Source organism: Varroa jacobsoni, unplaced genomic scaffold (assembly GCF_002532875.2).
Source record: "Varroa jacobsoni isolate VJ856 unplaced genomic scaffold, vjacob_1.0 scaffold_267, whole genome shotgun sequence".
Lineage (NCBI taxonomy): Eukaryota > Metazoa > Arthropoda > Arachnida > Mesostigmata > Varroidae > Varroa > Varroa jacobsoni.
In genome coordinates, this window is record NW_019213169.1 from 223,337 (window position 1) to 242,299 (window position 18,963).

The 18,963-nt window shown below is 37.5% G+C and overlaps 1 protein-coding gene, 2 long non-coding RNA genes and 3 other non-coding genes across 8 annotated transcripts; 2 read left to right on the plus strand and 4 right to left on the minus strand.

Annotated features, from left to right (window-relative positions):
* Positions 1–569: 569 nt before the first annotated feature.
* On the minus strand, positions 570–641 carry TRNAM-CAU (transfer RNA methionine (anticodon CAU)). The gene has a single exon. It is a non-coding gene; the product is annotated as a tRNA-Met (tRNA).
* A 252-nt stretch (positions 642–893) lies between these two features.
* TRNAI-AAU (transfer RNA isoleucine (anticodon AAU)) lies at positions 894–967 on the plus strand. Its single transcript has one exon. It is a non-coding gene; the product is annotated as a tRNA-Ile (tRNA).
* A 608-nt stretch (positions 968–1,575) lies between these two features.
* TRNAP-CGG (transfer RNA proline (anticodon CGG)) lies at positions 1,576–1,647 on the minus strand. Its single transcript has one exon. It is a non-coding gene; the product is annotated as a tRNA-Pro (tRNA).
* A 706-nt stretch (positions 1,648–2,353) lies between these two features.
* On the plus strand, positions 2,354–13,291 carry bur (GMP synthase burgundy). Of its 2 annotated transcripts, none has more exons than XM_022830368.2 (8): positions 2,354–2,669; positions 6,033–6,658; positions 7,327–7,539; positions 8,145–8,434; positions 8,923–9,322; positions 9,449–9,789; positions 10,214–10,372; positions 10,540–13,291. In XM_022830368.2, the coding sequence occupies exons 2-8, from the start codon at positions 6,502–6,504 to the stop codon at positions 11,008–11,010; spliced, it is 2,031 nt and encodes a 676-aa protein (XP_022686103.1). In that variant the 5' UTR covers positions 2,354–2,669; positions 6,033–6,501; the 3' UTR covers positions 11,011–13,291. The 2 variants fall into 2 exon arrangements, with proteins under 2 accessions (XP_022686103.1, XP_022686104.1); XM_022830369.2 differs by lacking the exon at positions 2,354–2,669 and adding an exon at positions 2,725–3,019.
* Positions 8,492–9,020, minus strand: LOC111258815 (uncharacterized). The gene is made up of 2 exons (XR_002679200.2): positions 8,932–9,020; positions 8,492–8,539 (listed from the first exon to the last, which is right to left on the minus strand). It is a non-coding gene; the product is annotated as an uncharacterized LOC111258815 (long non-coding RNA).
* Positions 12,462–18,779, minus strand: LOC111258814 (uncharacterized). Of its 2 annotated transcripts, XR_002679199.2 has the most exons (3): positions 17,864–18,747; positions 16,217–17,213; positions 12,462–15,693 (listed from the first exon to the last, which is right to left on the minus strand). It is a non-coding gene; the product is annotated as an uncharacterized LOC111258814 (long non-coding RNA). The 2 variants fall into 2 exon arrangements; XR_002679198.2 differs by lacking the exon at positions 12,462–15,693 and having other exon boundaries at positions 16,025–17,213; positions 17,864–18,779.
* Between the last annotated feature and the right edge of the window lie 184 nt (positions 18,780–18,963).

Below are 18,963 nucleotides of genomic sequence, written 5' to 3' on the forward strand. Positions count from 1 at the left end.
AGGAAGTAAAATGCACAATGGTTGGGTGAACATCGAATAATACGTCAGGATCGATTAATATATCCTGCGTAAAACTAACATATCTTTATTAATTAAAAATTTCAAGGAATTAAATTTACTTAAAAACATTCTAGTCTAGATATGCCACTCGTTATATATAGTATATATAAAAAGATCGAACTTGCGCCAACATTCTTTGTAGTGTGCAGAAAATTCCTGACTCCATACCATATACGCTCCATAACTGTCAAAAGCATGTACAGGGCTAACATCCAACTGAATAAACTGGATTACAAAAATATATATTAAATGTTATTGAACTACCTGAAGTGTTCTCCATTGTCTGAGTGTGTTCTACTTATTCTACAAATCATATTCATGTATTTTAGCATATTCCTCATTTTTTTTTATAAGTAAATAAATGTATCATAAATTCCGACATAATATATATATTTTTCAAAATTATGCCCGTTTCTCGGGGCACAGACAGAATGAAACATTTACTGATTACCAGCTATACGTAAGTTTAAATTCCATAACTGCGCGCCTAGTAGACGTTACAAAAAACTTAGCAGAACGTGGTTTCGATCCACGGACCTCTGGGTTATGGGCCCAGCACGCTTCCACTGCGCCACTCTGCTACGTGGGTACGCGTCGACGAAATATACTGGTTGTGCCGGTATACCTAGTAGAAAGAATGGTACAAAGCGCGATAAGCATAACACAGAATGTAATAAAACGAGAAATGATAAAAATAATAATGTGTAACACCATCTTAATAGATAATACGTATGTTTTAATATTATCGATAACCTAATATCTTGAATTTGACTTTATCCTTGTTGAATAACACAATAGGTTCCAATCCTTTGAATACACGACGCAGTGCCCAAGGCCCACTAGCTCAGTCGGTTAGAGCGTCGTGCTAATAACGCGAAGGTCGTAGGTTCGATCCCTGCGTGGGCCAGCTACTTCGAGCAGTTTTTTGAACTCTGTAAATCGCACTTTCCTTGGCAACACCACTTTTACAGAAATCTTTAAATCAGTGAAATTCACGGAATTATTGTGTATAACAATGAGAGGTTAGAAAAATAAAATCCAATTAAGACAGAGGAATCAGATCTTTCCGCTCGACATCACACGCAGTATCCGTAAAAAAATGACGACGACTAGGAAATATAATTATTAAAATAGGCGCATCTTTCTCTTATATGAAATATTTTCATTTTCTGATTTATATATAATGATTCATGTATCTATAAATGATTTATTCATAATAACAGATAACTGGACTGCATGCTTGATCCAGAGAAAATTTCATTTGGTCTAGTCTAAGCAAATATTAGGAATTACCATGGTGAATAAATTGTAGTAAAACAGGAAACAATACGAAGCTGAATGAAACAAAAATTTGTCGAAAGTTTATTTACTATTTGGAGCATACCCTCTCTAGCGATCAATTCTTCTGTTAATGAATAGGTTCAAAATAGTTATATAGTTTTCGTACATAGGGTAATAGCGGCAGTTAGCATCCTGTCAGCCATCGTTGATATCAACTCGATTTCGACAAAAATTGGGCTCGTCCGGGATTTGAACCCGGGACCTCTCGCACCCGAAGCGAGAATCATACCCCTAGACCAACGAGCCGACGGGAAATATAGGTGTCCTGCTAGATTAAAAGACACTTTGATCAGCATTATACTTTTGCAAGCTAGAACTATCAACTCCGCTTATTGCCGATGCTATATACACTCATGCGTATGAGGAAAACGTTACAGGAATAAAGCTAGAACATCAAGCCAGGTTTTACTATTTTACATTATGGTGAAAAACTGTGTTTTTTTTTTAATGATATAGTATCATTATTTGAGAAAGAGCATTTCTCAATTGACAGGCTGATTCCTGAAATTTCGATAAAAAAGAAATTGTTTTTTCAACTTTCGAATTCCATAGTATACAATAGAAAAGATTAAAATAAGATCATCTCCGCTATATCGCTTTCTTTTCAACAAATTAAAAATTGTGTAAGTGATCGTCCAAAAATAGTTTGTTATATATATGCACGAAAACTACGTAAAACCATCAAAAAGTAAAATATTTGCTAATAGCCATCCGGTCACAAAAATCCGTAAGTTTCGCGTTCCGCTATTTAACAGTAGCTGTCGGGGTAAACAATCTTCTCACTACCACTCATTTTAACACGATGTAACATATTATTCAATTTCAATACATATTATTCAAAGAATGTAAATCTATCTAGAGGCAAACACAATGATTCTACAGCTTTTTTACTTGATATTTATGTGAGACAAAATCACTACAAGTTACAAAAGCATGACATTGTTTCAAATAATACCGCCATTTGAGATCATTCAGCCATTGGTCACTTCCGCTTTTGGCGGAACGCCATGTTGCTGTTGTTCGGATGTTGTTACTGCAACGGGTACTGTTGATAATGATTGTGCTGCTATAGTTGATGATGATAGTGATGATATTCGGTTAAGAAGAGCGGAACCGAACCGGAGCTAAAGAGTGAGTGTGGCGCGGTGGTGGTTATTGTTGTTCGAGTGCAGTGCGTGCCAGCGCTGCGCGTTTTCCCTGCCCGTCAATTCAATCCTGTGATCGCTTGGATCGTCGTCGCCAACTCTCAGCCTCAATCACCGAAGCGGGTAAGACAGTGAAGAAGTCGGCAGTCTTCACTCCACTGCAATGACAACCCGAATCGCGCTCTGTTTTTCACTACATTCGAAGAACAATACAATCAGCCTTTCCATACCTGACCTGAGGAAAGTTCTGCCCAGCTTTTTTCTGAAGATGTATAGCGCGTGACGTCACTGTGGTCACTGTTTGTGTGATGTTACCATTTACCCGATAGGACAAATCTGTCTGCTGAGATTTATTTTAAATGTGCAATGATAAAGATGGTGGAGGCGGTAGTGATTGTGCCGTGTGTACAGTGCGATAGTTGCGTCGTTGTTTTGTAGTGCAATGATAAAAGTCTGTGTATGTGGATTATTAGGTGCGTTCTATTCAAATTAAATATAAAAGCTAGAATGGATGGTAGGACGCTACATGCCTTTTGTTCCGAAATCCATGCGAGTCGCTCACAAGAACTAACCGAGGATGGGTAAGCCGGCGTGATATGTGCTCCGCCTGGTATAGTTAAGATAAAACGACATCATTTAGCCAGAACGGCACACAATAGCTGAGCAGCTCGTAATTGTGAAACATGATCGAAGAGCTGAATAACTGGGAAAATAAGAAAGATGTGTAAAACCCACTTTTATATAAGGTGCGCGCAGGCAAAAACGCCGCTACCAGAAAAGTTGTTTCATACACATGCAGAAGCTCTGAAACTTGTTTTGCAAAATTAAATCGAGTACAACCGTCATTGGCATTCTTCTATTCGGAAGCGATTATTATTAGCACTACATTGACCATATGAAGTATATGAGACGATAATATTGTTCGACATTTTAAAATAGTACCGAAAAACCTGAAAAAAGGCCAAACTTTACGCTGGGTCACGAATGTACGCCCGTGCATAAACTTTTGCAGGCAGAACCACTTGAATCAATGATAATGTACAGAACCTACTTCGCGTATAGCAGAACTATGAGATCAGCTTTACAAATTGGTCTCTGTTTAGTAGGTGTAGTACAGATTCTCTATGCAGCATAAACATGGAGATTAGGACTCTTCTTTCGTAGGAAGTGAGCGCACAAAGCAACAAATATCTATGTGCGCATATATTAACGTTTGTCATTGAAAGAAAATACTATAAAAAAGAAAGTCACTATTGGAGTTGACAACAAATGTTTTATTAAAAAGATGAGATTTTTATGAGAAGACCACATCCGTGAGTAAATAGAGGCCTGGCCACTAGCACAATATTTCTGCATAACACAAACTTCTCAGCACCATATTTGCTGCGCTTGATGAGACTATGAGCATTAATCAATAAAATAAAGATTTTGATTGATACACATCTAAAAGGAGGCAGACCGTTTCAATCTAGTAAAAGTCCCTTTGGCTTTCCATTTTGAACTTCCCTTCAAGGTTAGCCCTTTCCGGGTCCCGTGGCGGATTCGTCGTGATAACTTATTTACACTCTAATCCCACTGAGAGTAAGAGGATGAGAATGAAAAAAAAAATGTTTATTTCTGTGGATGTTGTTTTGTCGAAATATTTGTTTGTTTATAAGGCAAGTTTCGTTGAGCGTCACTGTTCCCTGTAGAATCTTCTTCTAGCGATAGATGTTCGCTTGCATATTTGCACATATTGTCGCCGGCCCCCTCGTGTTATACAATTTCTACAATAAGAAGATATTGACTTCCCCGCTTACTTAATACATGTGCATGTAACGCACGCCAGATTTAACGGGACCATTTGCGACAAGAAGGTAATGTATCTCTATTATCCACGAGATACATTGAAGGAATTATTATTATTGATCCAAGATGTTACTTTATCGTGACACCACGTTCAATTCACTGTTTGCCGGCAGGCAACCGTGCATAAAAGCTTAGGGTTTCACTCTTTGTCACGTTTCGTTGCATTACCCTAAAGTGTTCTATACTCATCTCAGGCAATATATAAGGATGCGTCAATGTTAGGATGTGTGTTTAAACACTGTGTTAGCAAAATTCCCTAAATAAATGTATCCATGGATGAGGCGATTTTTGCAATTCCTTTTCATTTTTAATGTTAAACCATGTCTATAAAGTAGCACAAATACAGAAATTTATCTGATTTTCAAATGTTAGAAAAAGCGAGACGCGCTTCAGAGATTATTGTTTAGCGTATTCCAAGATAACAGAAAAAAAAAGAATGGTTTTATTGATACTGAGGGAACGTATGATACCTTGAAACATGAGAAAAAAAACATGTTAAGTTTTATTTACATGTATCCTTTTATGAATTAGTATTCATTCCCGATGCCATTTTAAGCAAAAGCAAAATGGCATCATTAATATAAGAAATTCACCATACGCAGAAAACATCAAGCCCTGGACTCCGAATTCGTTTACTATGCTCATGGTAATTTATTAATTTAACTTTAATTATGCTCAGAGCTAAGGAAATACTGGGATTCATTCTAATAATTTCACACAATACTCATTATTAGCAACATCTCATGAAGGGGCCAAGAGAAAAAATAACACGGAGTTAAAGGAAAGCGTGGGCTTAACATTTGACTTTTCCCCTTCCTACGCCTTGCATTAAGTCATTATTGATCGCACTTGACCAATTTTGATTTATAACGAAGTTATGCCGTAAAGCTGATTGTTCATCTTAATCAAAGATGGCCACATACCCGCTACGTGCATCATCTCAGCATATCTTGCATAACGTTCACAGCTTGTTAAAAGTCCGTAAAGGTTTAAACAATGTTTTTCCGTTGTTTAAGCGAATTTTTGATTATTCGGAAAAATTTCATACGACAATTACGCAATTTTAACATTAAAATCCGGTGCTTGAACGTCAATGCTTTTTTTGAAAGGTCTTGTGATTTCAAGCTATAAATTGATGTTTCGGGTTTTAATTGGGACTAATAAGAAATTTAGATATTTAGAAGAATAATGATAGATCCATATTTAATGTGTATAAAGACGATCATGTGGCCACTACCACAGTTTACTTGTACAGAACTAAAAGCTTTTAGTGCATTTGTTTTAATATGCTTATAAACACTAGTCAATGCGTAGGCTTTACTTAAGACTAATTATGAGCGTTAATATTCTTTTAGAGGGGTTCCGGAGGAAGGCTTTTGAACCATTCGCGTATGTTTTGCCCTATTGTCGAAGTAACCAAGTAAATGTTACCTGAGGAATTGCATCTTGATCAACTAACTGCTATTTCTTTAATCTCGTTGAGTCTAGTGTAATCTTTCAGGTTGTGGGACTGCGTAGTCTGTGACGTACGTTTCCAACCGTTATCAATTCCTTTAACATCAGTAATCAGTCACGATTATCTAATATCTTTATCTGCTGTCTTGTCTTCGTTGCCGCCCGTAAACTCCGCACTAAAAGATAAGAAGATCTCGAGGATAGCGCCCCTCGCCCTAGCTCTCGCCGCAACACCTGCGTAGTCCTTAGTAAGGACTCTTCGACGAGAAACAAGACAAGATTACTATACAATAATACCACGGGATCTGTTTACTGCCTCTTACCCCAGTCAGTTCGCGCAGAGCTTACCCAAAAGCGTGCAACCCTTCTTTTCCGCCAACACCTGCCACAACGCGAACGAGCCGATCCAGCAGAAAAGCACGACGTGACCGTTTACATCCGCGTGCAGTTTAGCGTGCTGTATATGTTGTCCCGAACATCAGTCAATCAGTGGTGAGAACGCATCAGTCTGCGACCTTTCAACGCTCTTTGTGTTTCATCCAGAAGGTATAACCACCTTTACTTCGTTTGAATCTTCTCCTACGGCAAGACAACATACACGCCGCTACAGAAAACGTTACCTTAACAAGAACGCCACCGTACCAACAACAAGATGAACGGTAATCTTCATAACGATTCAGTGTGTATTCTTGACGCAGGCGCTCAGTATGGCAAGGTCATCGATCGGCGAGTGCGTGAACTTAACGTCGAATCAATCATTATTCCTCTTAACACGCCAGCCAGTGAAATCGTGAAATCAAAGTACAAAGGTAACATATATGACTAACCACCTTTTAAATTAACATGAATTAGTATAAAACTGCGTGAAATACTTAAATACAACTTCCATACGTATGAGTAACTATCAAGCGATCGACTGTACTAAATCTATTTTCAACATAATAGAAGATATTGTCGAGTTCATTGATTTTCAGTCAGTTGGGGGTCAGACTTTACCGATCTTGTGCGTAAAAGTTGACCTAAGCTGCAATGCGGTTGAAGTTCAAAACTCTAGCTCTAAAGCACCCCTACTATTTACAACCGCATTTTTTTCCTATCCTCATCGGTTACTATATTTTAGCTTTACGATATGAACAGTATGTTTTTGCTCCATCGTGTAAAAACTGACGGGCTCAAATCACGAAGAATATAAATGTTTTCTTGTATTCATTCATGTAGGTATCATTTTTTACCTAAAAGATGCAATTGGATTGCTGACCTTTGCGTAGTTGTAACATTTACAACCTTAGATTACATGTTTACGATGCTATCTAAATCATGGATAAAAAACATTCGACTTTTTTAAGCGTAAAGAAATGAATGATTTTAAACAACAAAGCTATGAACGTTAAAACTTAAGGTTTAAATGCTAGCCTGCCTTGCGAAACTTCGTACGCGCCTCATGTGTGCTTTTCTACTTTTTCTTTTGTTTCATCAGGTATTATTATTTCTGGTGGTCCTGGGTCGGTGTATGCCCCTGACGCACCCTCATATGATCCCGCGATCTTCCGTTGCGGACTTCCCGTGTTAGGTATCTGTTATGGCATGCAGCTACTTAACAAGGAGTTTGGCGGTACTGTTACCCCGAAGGACAATCGAGAGGACGGACAGTTTACCATCAATGTCGACACCACATCAGCCATTTTTAAGGGTACGATAAAGCCTGATAAAAGAATATTATGAAAAACTGTAATTGTTTATGTTATGAAGCAGCAAATTTACTGATTTTGATCATTAAGTATTCTGTCGCAAAGAATAAAAGATACTGCGGAATATCATGGATGACTGAAATAAAGCTGTTATTTTTTAGATTTCTATCTGTGACCATCTTTACCTTTTGCTAGTGTTTCTCAGCCAATCCTAAAGCGGTCATATGAAAGGGTGGTTATCTTTTAAAAGGACTGGTGGCTAGAAAGAGTGCGTAAGAATGCTGAATGATGGCTGCTTTCAATGGAAGCGGTGGTGGACGTTGCAGATACAGTTGTCACCAGTCATAACGATAAGATGATTTTTACTCCAGCACGTAATAAAGTATATAAATGTGCTATTGGTTATGAGTTGAAGGAGAGCCCGTTTATATGGTAAAATCCATTATGAATAGAGACTAGTAATATATGCAAGAAAGCGGACATGAACACGTGTCCTTTGACGTACTCTGGCGACTAGATACGTACTTGTCTCTATTCTGCGTCGTCAAATTTAAGATTTCTTAGGCTCATTTTATGTTTTACTATCGTAATACTCAATGTGTCACAGGTTTGACCGGCCAAGAAGAAGCTCTATTGACACATGGCGACTCTGTGTCAAAGCCCGCCGAAGGCTTCACGGTAACAGCAACCTCCGGTGATACTGTAGCAGCTATTTGTTCAGAGCAGCGCAGAATCTATGGCGTGCAGTTTCATCCGGAGGTGGACCTTACACCTAATGGAAAAAAGATTTTCCGCAATTTTCTTTATGATGTGTGCAACTGCATCGGCTCCTTCACGTTGGCCAGTAGAGAACATGAGTGCATTGAATATATTCGAAACACTGTCGGCTTATCTAAGGTACGTATTTTCGATTATCGCATTTATCTGAAAGCGACTTCATTAACCACAACGGAGAAATTAATTGACTTTATTGCCGTTCATTTATTTTTCCACGAAAGAAACCTGAAATTAGAGCAGAAATTTCATCAGTGTACGCTGTTCTACATTCTGATGGCTGTATATTACCTCGGTTCCATTTCTATTTTGAGATATTAAAATTTTTCTCTTAGAAGAAAGCAATTTGTAATGCAATAGTACGTTGTCAATATAGTGCAGACTCATAGTTACCTTATGGTAAATGCTAGTTACTACATATTTTGAGTTCAAGATTTACAAACTATGATCCTATATGAACGCCATATGCATATCAGTTTATATGTTCAGTTTGCACAGTGAAAACCATGTTTTTTCTGTTTTTATATTAAATAGATCGAGGCTCTTCAGTGTGTACCCTGCCCATCCCGCCATTAAGCTAGTCTCTATTGACGTGATATTTTCGAATTTAGGTTCTAAACCTTGTTTCCGGAGGAGTGGATTCAACCGTGTGTGCTGCCCTGCTGCGTCGGGCTTTACCGGAATCACAGATCATTGCATTGCATATCGACAATGGATTTATGCGCAAAGATGAAAGCGTGCAGGTTGCTGCATCTTTAGAACAGATTGGCTTGAAACTTAAAGTTATTGATGCTTCGGCCCGATTCTATAACGGCACTACCGAACTGCCCATTGATCGGACAAACCCTGCAAAAGGCAAACGCAAGACAAAAATCTTAGGTCACACAGTCCTGCCGGAGGAGAAGCGAAAGATAATCGGTGATACATTCATGAAGGTCGCGGACGAAGTCGTTGCCGAACTTAAGCTCAACCCAGACGACGTCTTTCTTGGACAAGGAACACTACGGCCTGGTTAGTTACAACCAGTTTTACACAAGCACTTACAAAATCCTTTCGAATACGAACCGAAGCATTTACAGCCCCCCTACCCGCTCCCAATAACAAAAGCTATAAAGGACTCTTTATACTTATCATTAGATTTGATTGAAAGCGCGAGCTCGCTCGCTTCGGGATCGGCGGACGCCATCAAAACGCATCACAACGATACAGAACTCGTGCGTATGCTGCGTGAGAAGGGACGCGTGGTTGAGCCCCTCAAAGATTTCCACAAGGACGAAGTGCGTGCTTTAGGTCGAGACCTTGGATTACCTGAGGAGCTGCTAATGAGGCATCCCTTCCCAGGTCCCGGACTTGCTGTTCGTGTCATCTGTGCCGAAGAATCATACATGGAGAAGGACTTCGGCGAAACTCACATTCTCTGCAAAATTATCTGCGATTATGCACATGCGTCACAAAAAAAGCACTCACTTGTACATAAGGTAACATGTTACTTTATTTTTCAACACTGTTCTATATAGAAGTTAATTAAATTAGTGTGTTATTAAGCTTTGCGCTACCTGTGTTGATTTACAAAAGAAGGATAACCAGTACTACAGGCGCAATTATACTAAGTGAAATAAAACGTTAGTAGTCATCTAGGTGAAGTGCTCATAACGGCGAAAGCAGTGCTGTTGCTAATAACACCAACTTTCATACATAAAGTAGCTTAGTTCGGAAAACAGTGTTTAAACATATGACGATAACCTCCTCTAAAAAAAAGGCCCATTGTTTTTAGGATGTTCGAGTAACGGCACAATAAACTCAACTCAGTTATTGAAAACAAATCAGCCTTGCCAGATCGTCTAACTTATTGCGCCTGTGTGTATAAACGAAACTATATTTTTTTATGTCATTTTAATATAGGTGGAAAACGCATGTACCAAGGAAGAACTCACGTTCCTCACAGAAATATCCCAGCGGCAACCAATGCATCCCGTATTATTACCCATCAAAAGTGTCGGTGTACAAGGAGACAAAAGGACATATTCATACGTGTTAGGCTTGTCGCCTGTTGATGGAAAGGTGAGCTTTGTTATTTCTTTTTACGCAGAAGGTGATTTCTTCCAGTTGTTTATACCTACGTGAATGGATGTTGTAATACCAGGTCGTGCACAACCCAGATCTACCTGTACTCGCAGCTAATTTCTATATATTACTTACAAGATATTTACTATTCAATGACGAAACAGGTGCCCGAAGACTGGACGATGCTTATGAGGTTTGCCAAGTTACTGCCGAAGATTACCCATAATGTGAACCGTGTCGTGTTCATCTTTGGTGAGCCCGTCTCTCAACCCGTACACGAAATTACTCCAACATACCTAACACCCAATGTCTTGCAGACGTTAAGGCAAGCAGATTACGTTGCTCAAGGTACATTGGCTCGACATGGTATGACAAAGAGACTTTCACAAATGCCTGTGATTATTGTACCGATTCATTTTAATTGCGATTCTCGTCAGACGCCGTGCCAACGCTCGATTGTTGTACGAACTTTTATCACAGAGGATTTCATGACTGGAGTTCCCGCTCAACCTAACAAGCACATACCATTGCGAGTCATCCAGGAAATGGTTGAGCAGATTGAACGCGTCAATGGCGTGTCTCGAGTGTTGTATGACCTCACGCCAAAACCTCCTGGTACCACCGAGTGGGAGTAGGCAACTAAGTAACGATAAATAGCTACCCAAAATACAAGTGAGGATAAAACTGGAATAATTCGAGCCACCTAAAACCGAAAAAAAAAACTTGTTTTTGAGCAAGTGACGTGTGTTGGTCAAGATGTTTTCCTTATCAGTCGTAAAGAGGTCAAAATGACAGGCAACAACAAAAGTCAGTTGGCATTTGGCTTAGAGTTGGTAAAGTGTTAATTGACTTGTCTCATCTTTCTTGTGTCCCAAGACTTTGGAAGTTGTCCTATAAAAGTTTACCTGCCTTATTAGTTAGTTCTTTCAAAATTCTGTTGAGCCTGTTCTTTAGGTTTGCGTGGACCTATACGTCTGCAGTAGTACGCTTCAGAGGTAGAAGTATTCCTTCCTAAGTCATTAGATAATATGTTGAATTCCTATCTCTTCACTAACAATCTAACATTCAGCCAAAATTATGTAACTTTATGTAATAACTTATCCGTACTTTGTCTTCTCTGCATGTTTCGCTACGCGCTTGATCCAGCCTTATATTGTACTTTATACTATGATTATAATACATAGTTTATGAATTCATGTGTTTCGGTCGATCGATGATGCTATTGTGAAGCGTATATTACCTGAATTTAAGCAATGGCATAAACTGACGGAAGGACGCTTTACACCAATATAGCAACTATATACTAATGGTATGTGGCGCTCGACTGTGTGTGGCGCAACGGTTCCTGTTCTGTCGAGGTCACATTTAGGTCATCGCAAACAACAACTGATAGTAAATAGAAATTTGGCCGAACGTGTAAACTGGGTCAACGAAGCTGACGTTGAATGTTTACGTACTTCAAGCTGCCAGATTAAACGTAGTCATCGGATGATGACAACCAATTATAGCTATAAAATAAAATATAATACTAAGAAAAGCTGAACACATTGAGAACAAGCCATACGCTAAAAATAGGGACATCTATGTTAACATATGATGATGACAAACAAGCATCAAATATTGAGTGACTAATGGGGTAATAATTAAAACTAGAAGCATAACAGAACACTGAAAAATAACAGCTGCATAGAATGAGGTAGCGAAAAACTGATGTAGACAGAAGAGAGAAGAAATGGAAGGAGAAGGGAACGACGAACGACGATGAAAAAGCTGGTCGCCAAAGGTCACGTACCAAAAGCATGTTAATAATATTACGATCTTACCATTCATATTGTGACTTTAATACCATTATTCCTATGCCTATTGTTTTTCGCTAACAGTAATGCAGAGCTGATGGCGAGTAGCAGTAAACCAAATATACAGACAATTAAATCTACACGTAAACAGACAAGTAAAAGACTTAGTAAAAATCTACTTTAGTAAATACGACAAAATAGAAACGAGTTACAGTAAACAGTAGAGAGAAAAACGAAAATTATATGGTATAAGAAGTCACTGTTAATAATGTAAACGTCGTACAACTACTTCTTACAAGAGCGCAAACATTAGAATCAGCAAAGGAAGATAAAAAAAAGGTGGCCAGGGGAAAACAAACGGTCGGTTGGGACGGTGGAATGGCAGAGACCCCACATGACAGTGATGATGCATTTGATGATAATAATGATGATAGAGATAACTGAAGGTGGTGAATTGGTGAGGTGAGGCACTGGTGCCGCGTCGGTCGAAGTGTCACATTAAGAAAAGCACAGCAACAAATAGACAAACCAACTCATAAATACACAGAAGAGGGAAACGGAGAAGAGCAAGCGACGACCAATAGAGTTAAGCGAAGTTGAATAATGATAAGCAAAGACGAATTACGTAGTTATAGAGAAAGGGTGAATCAGCTAAGAAAAGGACAGCTACATAAGGAGACTGTAACTAGTTTTGTTATTACACTGTTTGATGAGAATGTAATAATACTAATAATAAAGAAGCATGCCCGAATGTAGAAGAAGTAGAGCAAGAAAGAGAGATACAAAATGATCGAATCTATAAGAAACTTGTCGAAAGACTTGCGAGTTATGGGTGATCACGGGTTACATGAGTAAGTATAATTCTAATGACAGCAGTGTGGGCGAATATAGGAGATGAAAAGCAAATATCATTGCTGTAGAAATTTAAAAAATCCTTGGAGAAACTTTTTCAATGCAGCACGGGTTTGGATGAATGCCTTATGAATGAAAGGCAGATAACACATAAAACATAAGAAGAAAGAAATAATCGTTAGTTGGGTGGGATAGGAAGGGCACTTTGTTTTATTAAATTTAAAAAAGAGACAAATAAAATTAAAAAGTTATGTCTATATTAATTTTACATCGATCTATTTTCTACTCTATGTATTCCTGAGCGTTCTAAGCAATTGGATTGTCTTAAATATAATATTCATTGCTATATTAACTGTAACAGATTCCGTTGGCTACTGAGTGTACACGACTCGTCCAGTGAGCTTTATACTCACCCAGGTGCAAAAGTTGAAGGCTTCCGCTTATTGAAAGCTCGCTATGCACAAACTGAGACATTCCTGGGGGTTCCCTTAGCTACATTAGCTCAACCAAGCTTGCCAGCACTCTAACTAAAGTGAAGTTTTACTGGAGGTCTGTTGTCATTTGTGTAGAAAAAGAATGTCATTAGCAATAAGTGAAGTGAGAGTGGTAAATAATAGTTAAAATCAAACGAATATTAACTACTACTGAATCGAAATGTAATACATTCGTATATACCTAAATCCGGTCAAGAATGTGGTTTAAAAGATAAAAACATCCTTGAAACTAATCGATAGATTTCGACGAGTCATGTAAAAATGCAGTACATATACTATATCTATAGTGGATATTTTTGAATGAATGTGGTGCAAACTCATATCGGTTTACCTATGCAACATTGAAATAAAAATGGATTTTGAACCGCTTTCTATTAAATGTCAATTCGAAATTTGAACCGGCTGATATAGTTATATTTTGTTAAAATAATTCCTGACATCTTCATAGGAAAATTCCAAAATGTGGAAAAATATATGTGTTATATTTAGTGTAAACAACATTAAAAAAGGTTAAAAAGATCTTTAATTCTTCGTAAGGATTGGAATAGGGCCAGCACATATATATATGAAATATGTGCGACTGCTTATACTTAACAAAAAAGATGGGAAAAGCTAGTAGCCTTTGGTGACGTCCCAGAAGCAGAGTCAATTTCCAATTAGTATAATATGTATAAATACAACGTACAAAAGCAATTTAAAAAAATTCATATTCCTCAGGCTTTGGTAACGTCCCAGGACCAGAACCAAATAATTAGCCGATTCTACCAATTGCAAGGTCTACTAAGAGTCGGTCGAAGGCCACAAGATTATCGTACGTACTTTAGAAATCGGCCGATGTTCGACCTTATTCACGTGCACCTCGGAAACAACATGCCTGCCAACACTAAAAATGCCCCTGTCATCTTTCATAAGTGCACCAAAAGCCAATAGATTACGGCTGAGACAAATCCAGAATTAACTGAGTCGACTGATGAAATAACTGCAGAAGGTTATGGGGTTAAATAAAATAGCGGGACTGCAACGGAATTACAGTTACTATTAGGAGTTACAGTATTTCTCATTCAGTATTTCCATTGTAGTGAAACCAATGTCTAGACGTCTCACATCTTACAATAAGATGCTCCATGAGGGTATTCAAATCGTCTCGTCACTTTGCAGCAGTTGTTCCATTCTCTCTATCAAATAATTCCTCCTCGCCATTTTGGATCTCAAGACATAACTGAAAAAAATTTTTTTTGAAGTCCTAGCTTGTACCTTTCGTGGAGAATTTGAAGGAAAACTGTATATACGGATACGTGAGAAATGCGCAACTTGTACCGAAAAAGACTGTCCAAAAAAGTAATCTTTCCGCACTAGCATTAGAGTGGTATATTTTAAGGATTGCTTTTATCATTTTTACTATGAAACCAATTTTTCCTAGGCGTGTCGTTCATACCATATTGTACTCTTGAAAAAATTTATAAGAGTTACGAAAGCAGTTTCTCAAACTCTTTATCTATATGATTTTTTCTTATGGTCTTTAACCTTATTTATAGTCGTTCTCCAAGTTCACTATTCGCATAATAAATTGAAAAACATATTTTAAATTTAACGATTTTGTTCCTTGGGATGGATTGATTAAGAGATTTTAAAAGAGTGTATACACTCTAACAGCGAAAAAACAGCCATAAACAGCGAAATTGCATCGTATTTTCTCTATAATTCTCACTTTGATGTACTTTCTGCGCATGAAATTTCTATAAACGTCAGAAGTTGATTTACTGGAACGATTTATTTTGTGGTTTATCTATAAATAGGTTTTGTTTCTGATTTCGATTGATTCCACAATACATGTGTACTAGACCTACCAAAAGCTATCAGATACACCAAGACTGAAACAAAGCTTCGCCTGCATATTTGTGGGCTAAATAGATTGATGTTCTTCTACTAACTATTATCTTAACTTTCGCTTATACACAAATTAGAAAACCCATAAATATTTTATACCTTTTCTATTTGAACAGGTCAAATTCATCGGAGACCCATTCGTAGTATTTTCGTCTTCAGGTAGCAGTTTTTTTGTTAGTTGAATTTGGTAACTTCTACCTTCTCGTGGAATCATCACTGTCGCTAATCGCCAAAGGAGAAGGTATTGTAATGTCACAGGAGTCGTTCATGTAAGACGTGATAGCTTGTTCTGCAAAATAATACTATGTATAAAAATATGCACTGTTGTATTATACCAAATGATTGAAAATAAAAGGTGCAGTAACGATATTTAGCTAGCACACAATTATGCAGCGTATACAGGAAACATTTACTAAAATGAATTCATTATCTGTTTTATCTGATCGCATTTGATTATTATGATGTTTTAAGGTTAAAGATAGTCATGCCTAAATACAAACATGAAAATTTGCGCGCAGAAAATATATGGTGAATGCGCTTCTGGCTCCAGCCACCGGCTTCAATGATTAATTGCACCATCACCCGGTATAAACGCGGTTGTTATAAAATTCACGTCTCGCTAGATTATACTATTGTTTATTAACCGAGTAACAGTTACGAGCCTAAGAAGTTTCCCGTCCTAGCATGAAACCCATTTCGGGTGGAAAAATTATTTTTAAAGATGTAACAAAATAACAGAGATGTATGTTAGTACGCGTTCAGCCTTTTGTGATACATGTGCGACACAAACATTAAAAATTAAAATTACATACTATTTTTCCCGATTTTAAATCTATCTTTCCACGATATTCAATACTTGAGAGTTGGTTCGCAGCAATATTTACAAGGGAGGTTAACCCGTTGTAAACACGCTCGGCATTACGGTCGTCCATTTTCACACAAGTCATTCTTTAAATCCCAGGAAGACTATAAAGTTTGATCTGCTGTTCTTCTCCACCCTAAAATCGTCTTTCTAAAATGTAAATGCACATATAGAAAAAACAAGCGTTTAGTCAGCTATTCACCTATTATCATATGCCATTTCGTGACAACGTCTAGCAGGTCGTGTGATATGTTTCATTGAACAATGACGGCGTATGATTTCCTCTGCGTTTACTGATGATTGTTTACTGGCAGTGGCTTCTTTGGCCGAAGCTTCTTTATCATGATTACTGGACTTCGTCAGTTCCTGAGATCTGAATTCTTCCGATTGCTGTTTACCCTTTTTAAGTCGCTAGAATCGTCTAAGCTTGATGCCTTATCCGGTTTTTGTAGGCAGCTCATTGTGCACAGCGCATAAAGCTACGGCTGTTCTTCTGTTAACAAATTTAGATTTTCTCATTTTCTGATGTTGTTGTTTATTGGTAAAATTTCCATCTGTCGGATAAACATAACTTTTTTTTATTTTTCTGAGTAGACCCGGTTTACTTATCCACAAGGTAAGTTGTTGATCCAAACGCACACTCCCTGCAATATCGTATAATTTTCCGTTGTACTCTAACCTAAGCTGCACATTGCCATTGGACGAGTGAAACACATTCTTAAGCAGATTGTCAAAACCACTCCAGGAAGCATCTTCACCACTAAAGCTACAGTTTTGTCACATTTCAGATCACCACTATTATGATTATTATTTGTATCCGTAGTAATTAACGTTGAGGATGAGAACTGTGCTTCTAATGGTGAATCTTTGCCCTCGGCATTTTCTACCAGATAGGGTGTCCATCACAATTTATCCGTTAAGAGCCTGTTCAATCTGAAATAAATCAACTTCACACAGAAAAATATATAAATGCCAAAAATACTGTTTTTTTTCTTTCACAAAAGCCGGATAAAGAGGAACGGATGAACCAGATTAAACTTTAATCTACACCAATATATAAACATTTCAGCTGCCAGTTTCATTTCTCAGTGTCAGTCGTTGTTAACTAAGTCGATTTCTTCGTGCTTATTGATTCTCGTCCGAATCATCGAAATAATGTTTACGGTAGTTGATAACGAAGGGCTTTTATTGATTGTGCTACAAGTCTTTTGGATAAATAGCTTTTGAATTTCACAATGGAATGTCAATTGAAGATGGTTAAATTCATAAATGTTAGTGCTGTGCTTCACGTGCGCAAAATACTCATTAATAGATTAAACGGTGTGGTACACAGTAACCTTTCCCTGTGTAAACACGTTCTTTCTATTTGAAAATGAGCAACTCAGTTTGACTCCATAGTAGAAACAAGCTATATTTCTACTTCTCCAAAATCAGATTACTGGAAAATACCATTCACCGATTATTTCGTGTTTATCATAACTGTAAATGCTAATGGGTGATAACTGAACGTAATATGAACTCAAAAAACCAATTATTGCATAGCCACAGTAGGACGAAATGAACGCACAATCAGCTGTGTAAATACATCGTTCCTTACTTTACACAAACACAGCCTATGAAAGCTGTTTTGGATCAGACTGGAGCTTTTCTGAGTATACATTTCCATATAATAGCGCCATAAAGTACTGTCCTCCGAAATATGAATCACCTGCAGGCGTTTACTTGTTTTGGCGCAGCATTCGATATGCTGCCACCAGGGAGCGCCGTCATCATGTCTTGACGGTGATATCCATACAGATCCTTTGGGTCTTTCATGTGGACGAAAAAGAGATATTAGCGGATAGATTACATTTTTTCTTTCTACAACGTATTTGACAACGAGTGGAAGGACCTGTTATGCTCGATCAAGAACTAGATATATAATAATGATTATAATTACTGCTAACAATCACACGCCAATAATATTATAAATAACAGATATTAATACATTAGTTAGTTCATGCCAAAAATGTCTCGTTGTTTATTTAGTGAATTAATATATTATATTCACAGAAATTTATACTGAAGTCTAGTAGATGTAAAATCGTTTGTTGCCCAAAGAAGCTTTTCTCATATTTCTAATTATGCGCGACAGTATTAGTCAAGCTTTCTTTTTGTGTTCCTAATTATATGCACAACTTCTCATTTATCTCTTTGTAACATTTTATTGATAGGTGGATAGAAGACATAGACGCAACATAGAAGATGGCACTTATTCAACAAATATTTTTGATTAGAAGCGGAAGTATGATTGAATCACTTAACGCATACCCATTGGTTGGAACACTTTTAAGTATCCTATTTTTGGACAACCATTTTTATTTATGACATGTATCAAGAATTAACCAGAGATTTATTTAACCACTGTTAAGGCAACAAAAGGTACGCTGATGATTCCAATAAAAAACGATTCTTTTAATAAAGGCTGTCTAACTGTCAAGTGATTTTTTCAAACTACCAAGAGGCTCTTGTTCTACTATGTGTATTAAAAAGATTCAACGAAAGTCTTTTTTCATGGTAGAAATGTTTAATTTCAAGCGGTTAGTGTCTTGTATTCGAATATACTTGCTATATTGATTAAAGTAATCTACAAATGTGTTTTCGTAAAAGACTAATTGACATGCGTTCAACTTCTAATAAAGTTAGGTCTATAGGTAG

Bases quoted from the DNA above. Each gene is read 5' to 3' on its own strand.
- bur (XM_022830368.2), top strand. From the start codon at position 6,502: ATGAACGGTAATCTTCATAACGATTCAGTGTGTATTCTTGACGCAGGC. The intron at 8,435-8,922 runs GTACGTATTTTC...TTTCGAATTTAG, and splicing joins ACACTGTCGGCTTATCTAAG to GTTCTAAACCTTGTTTCCGG. The intron at 10,373-10,539 runs GTGAGCTTTGTT...ATGACGAAACAG, and splicing joins TGTCGCCTGTTGATGGAAAG to GTGCCCGAAGACTGGACGAT.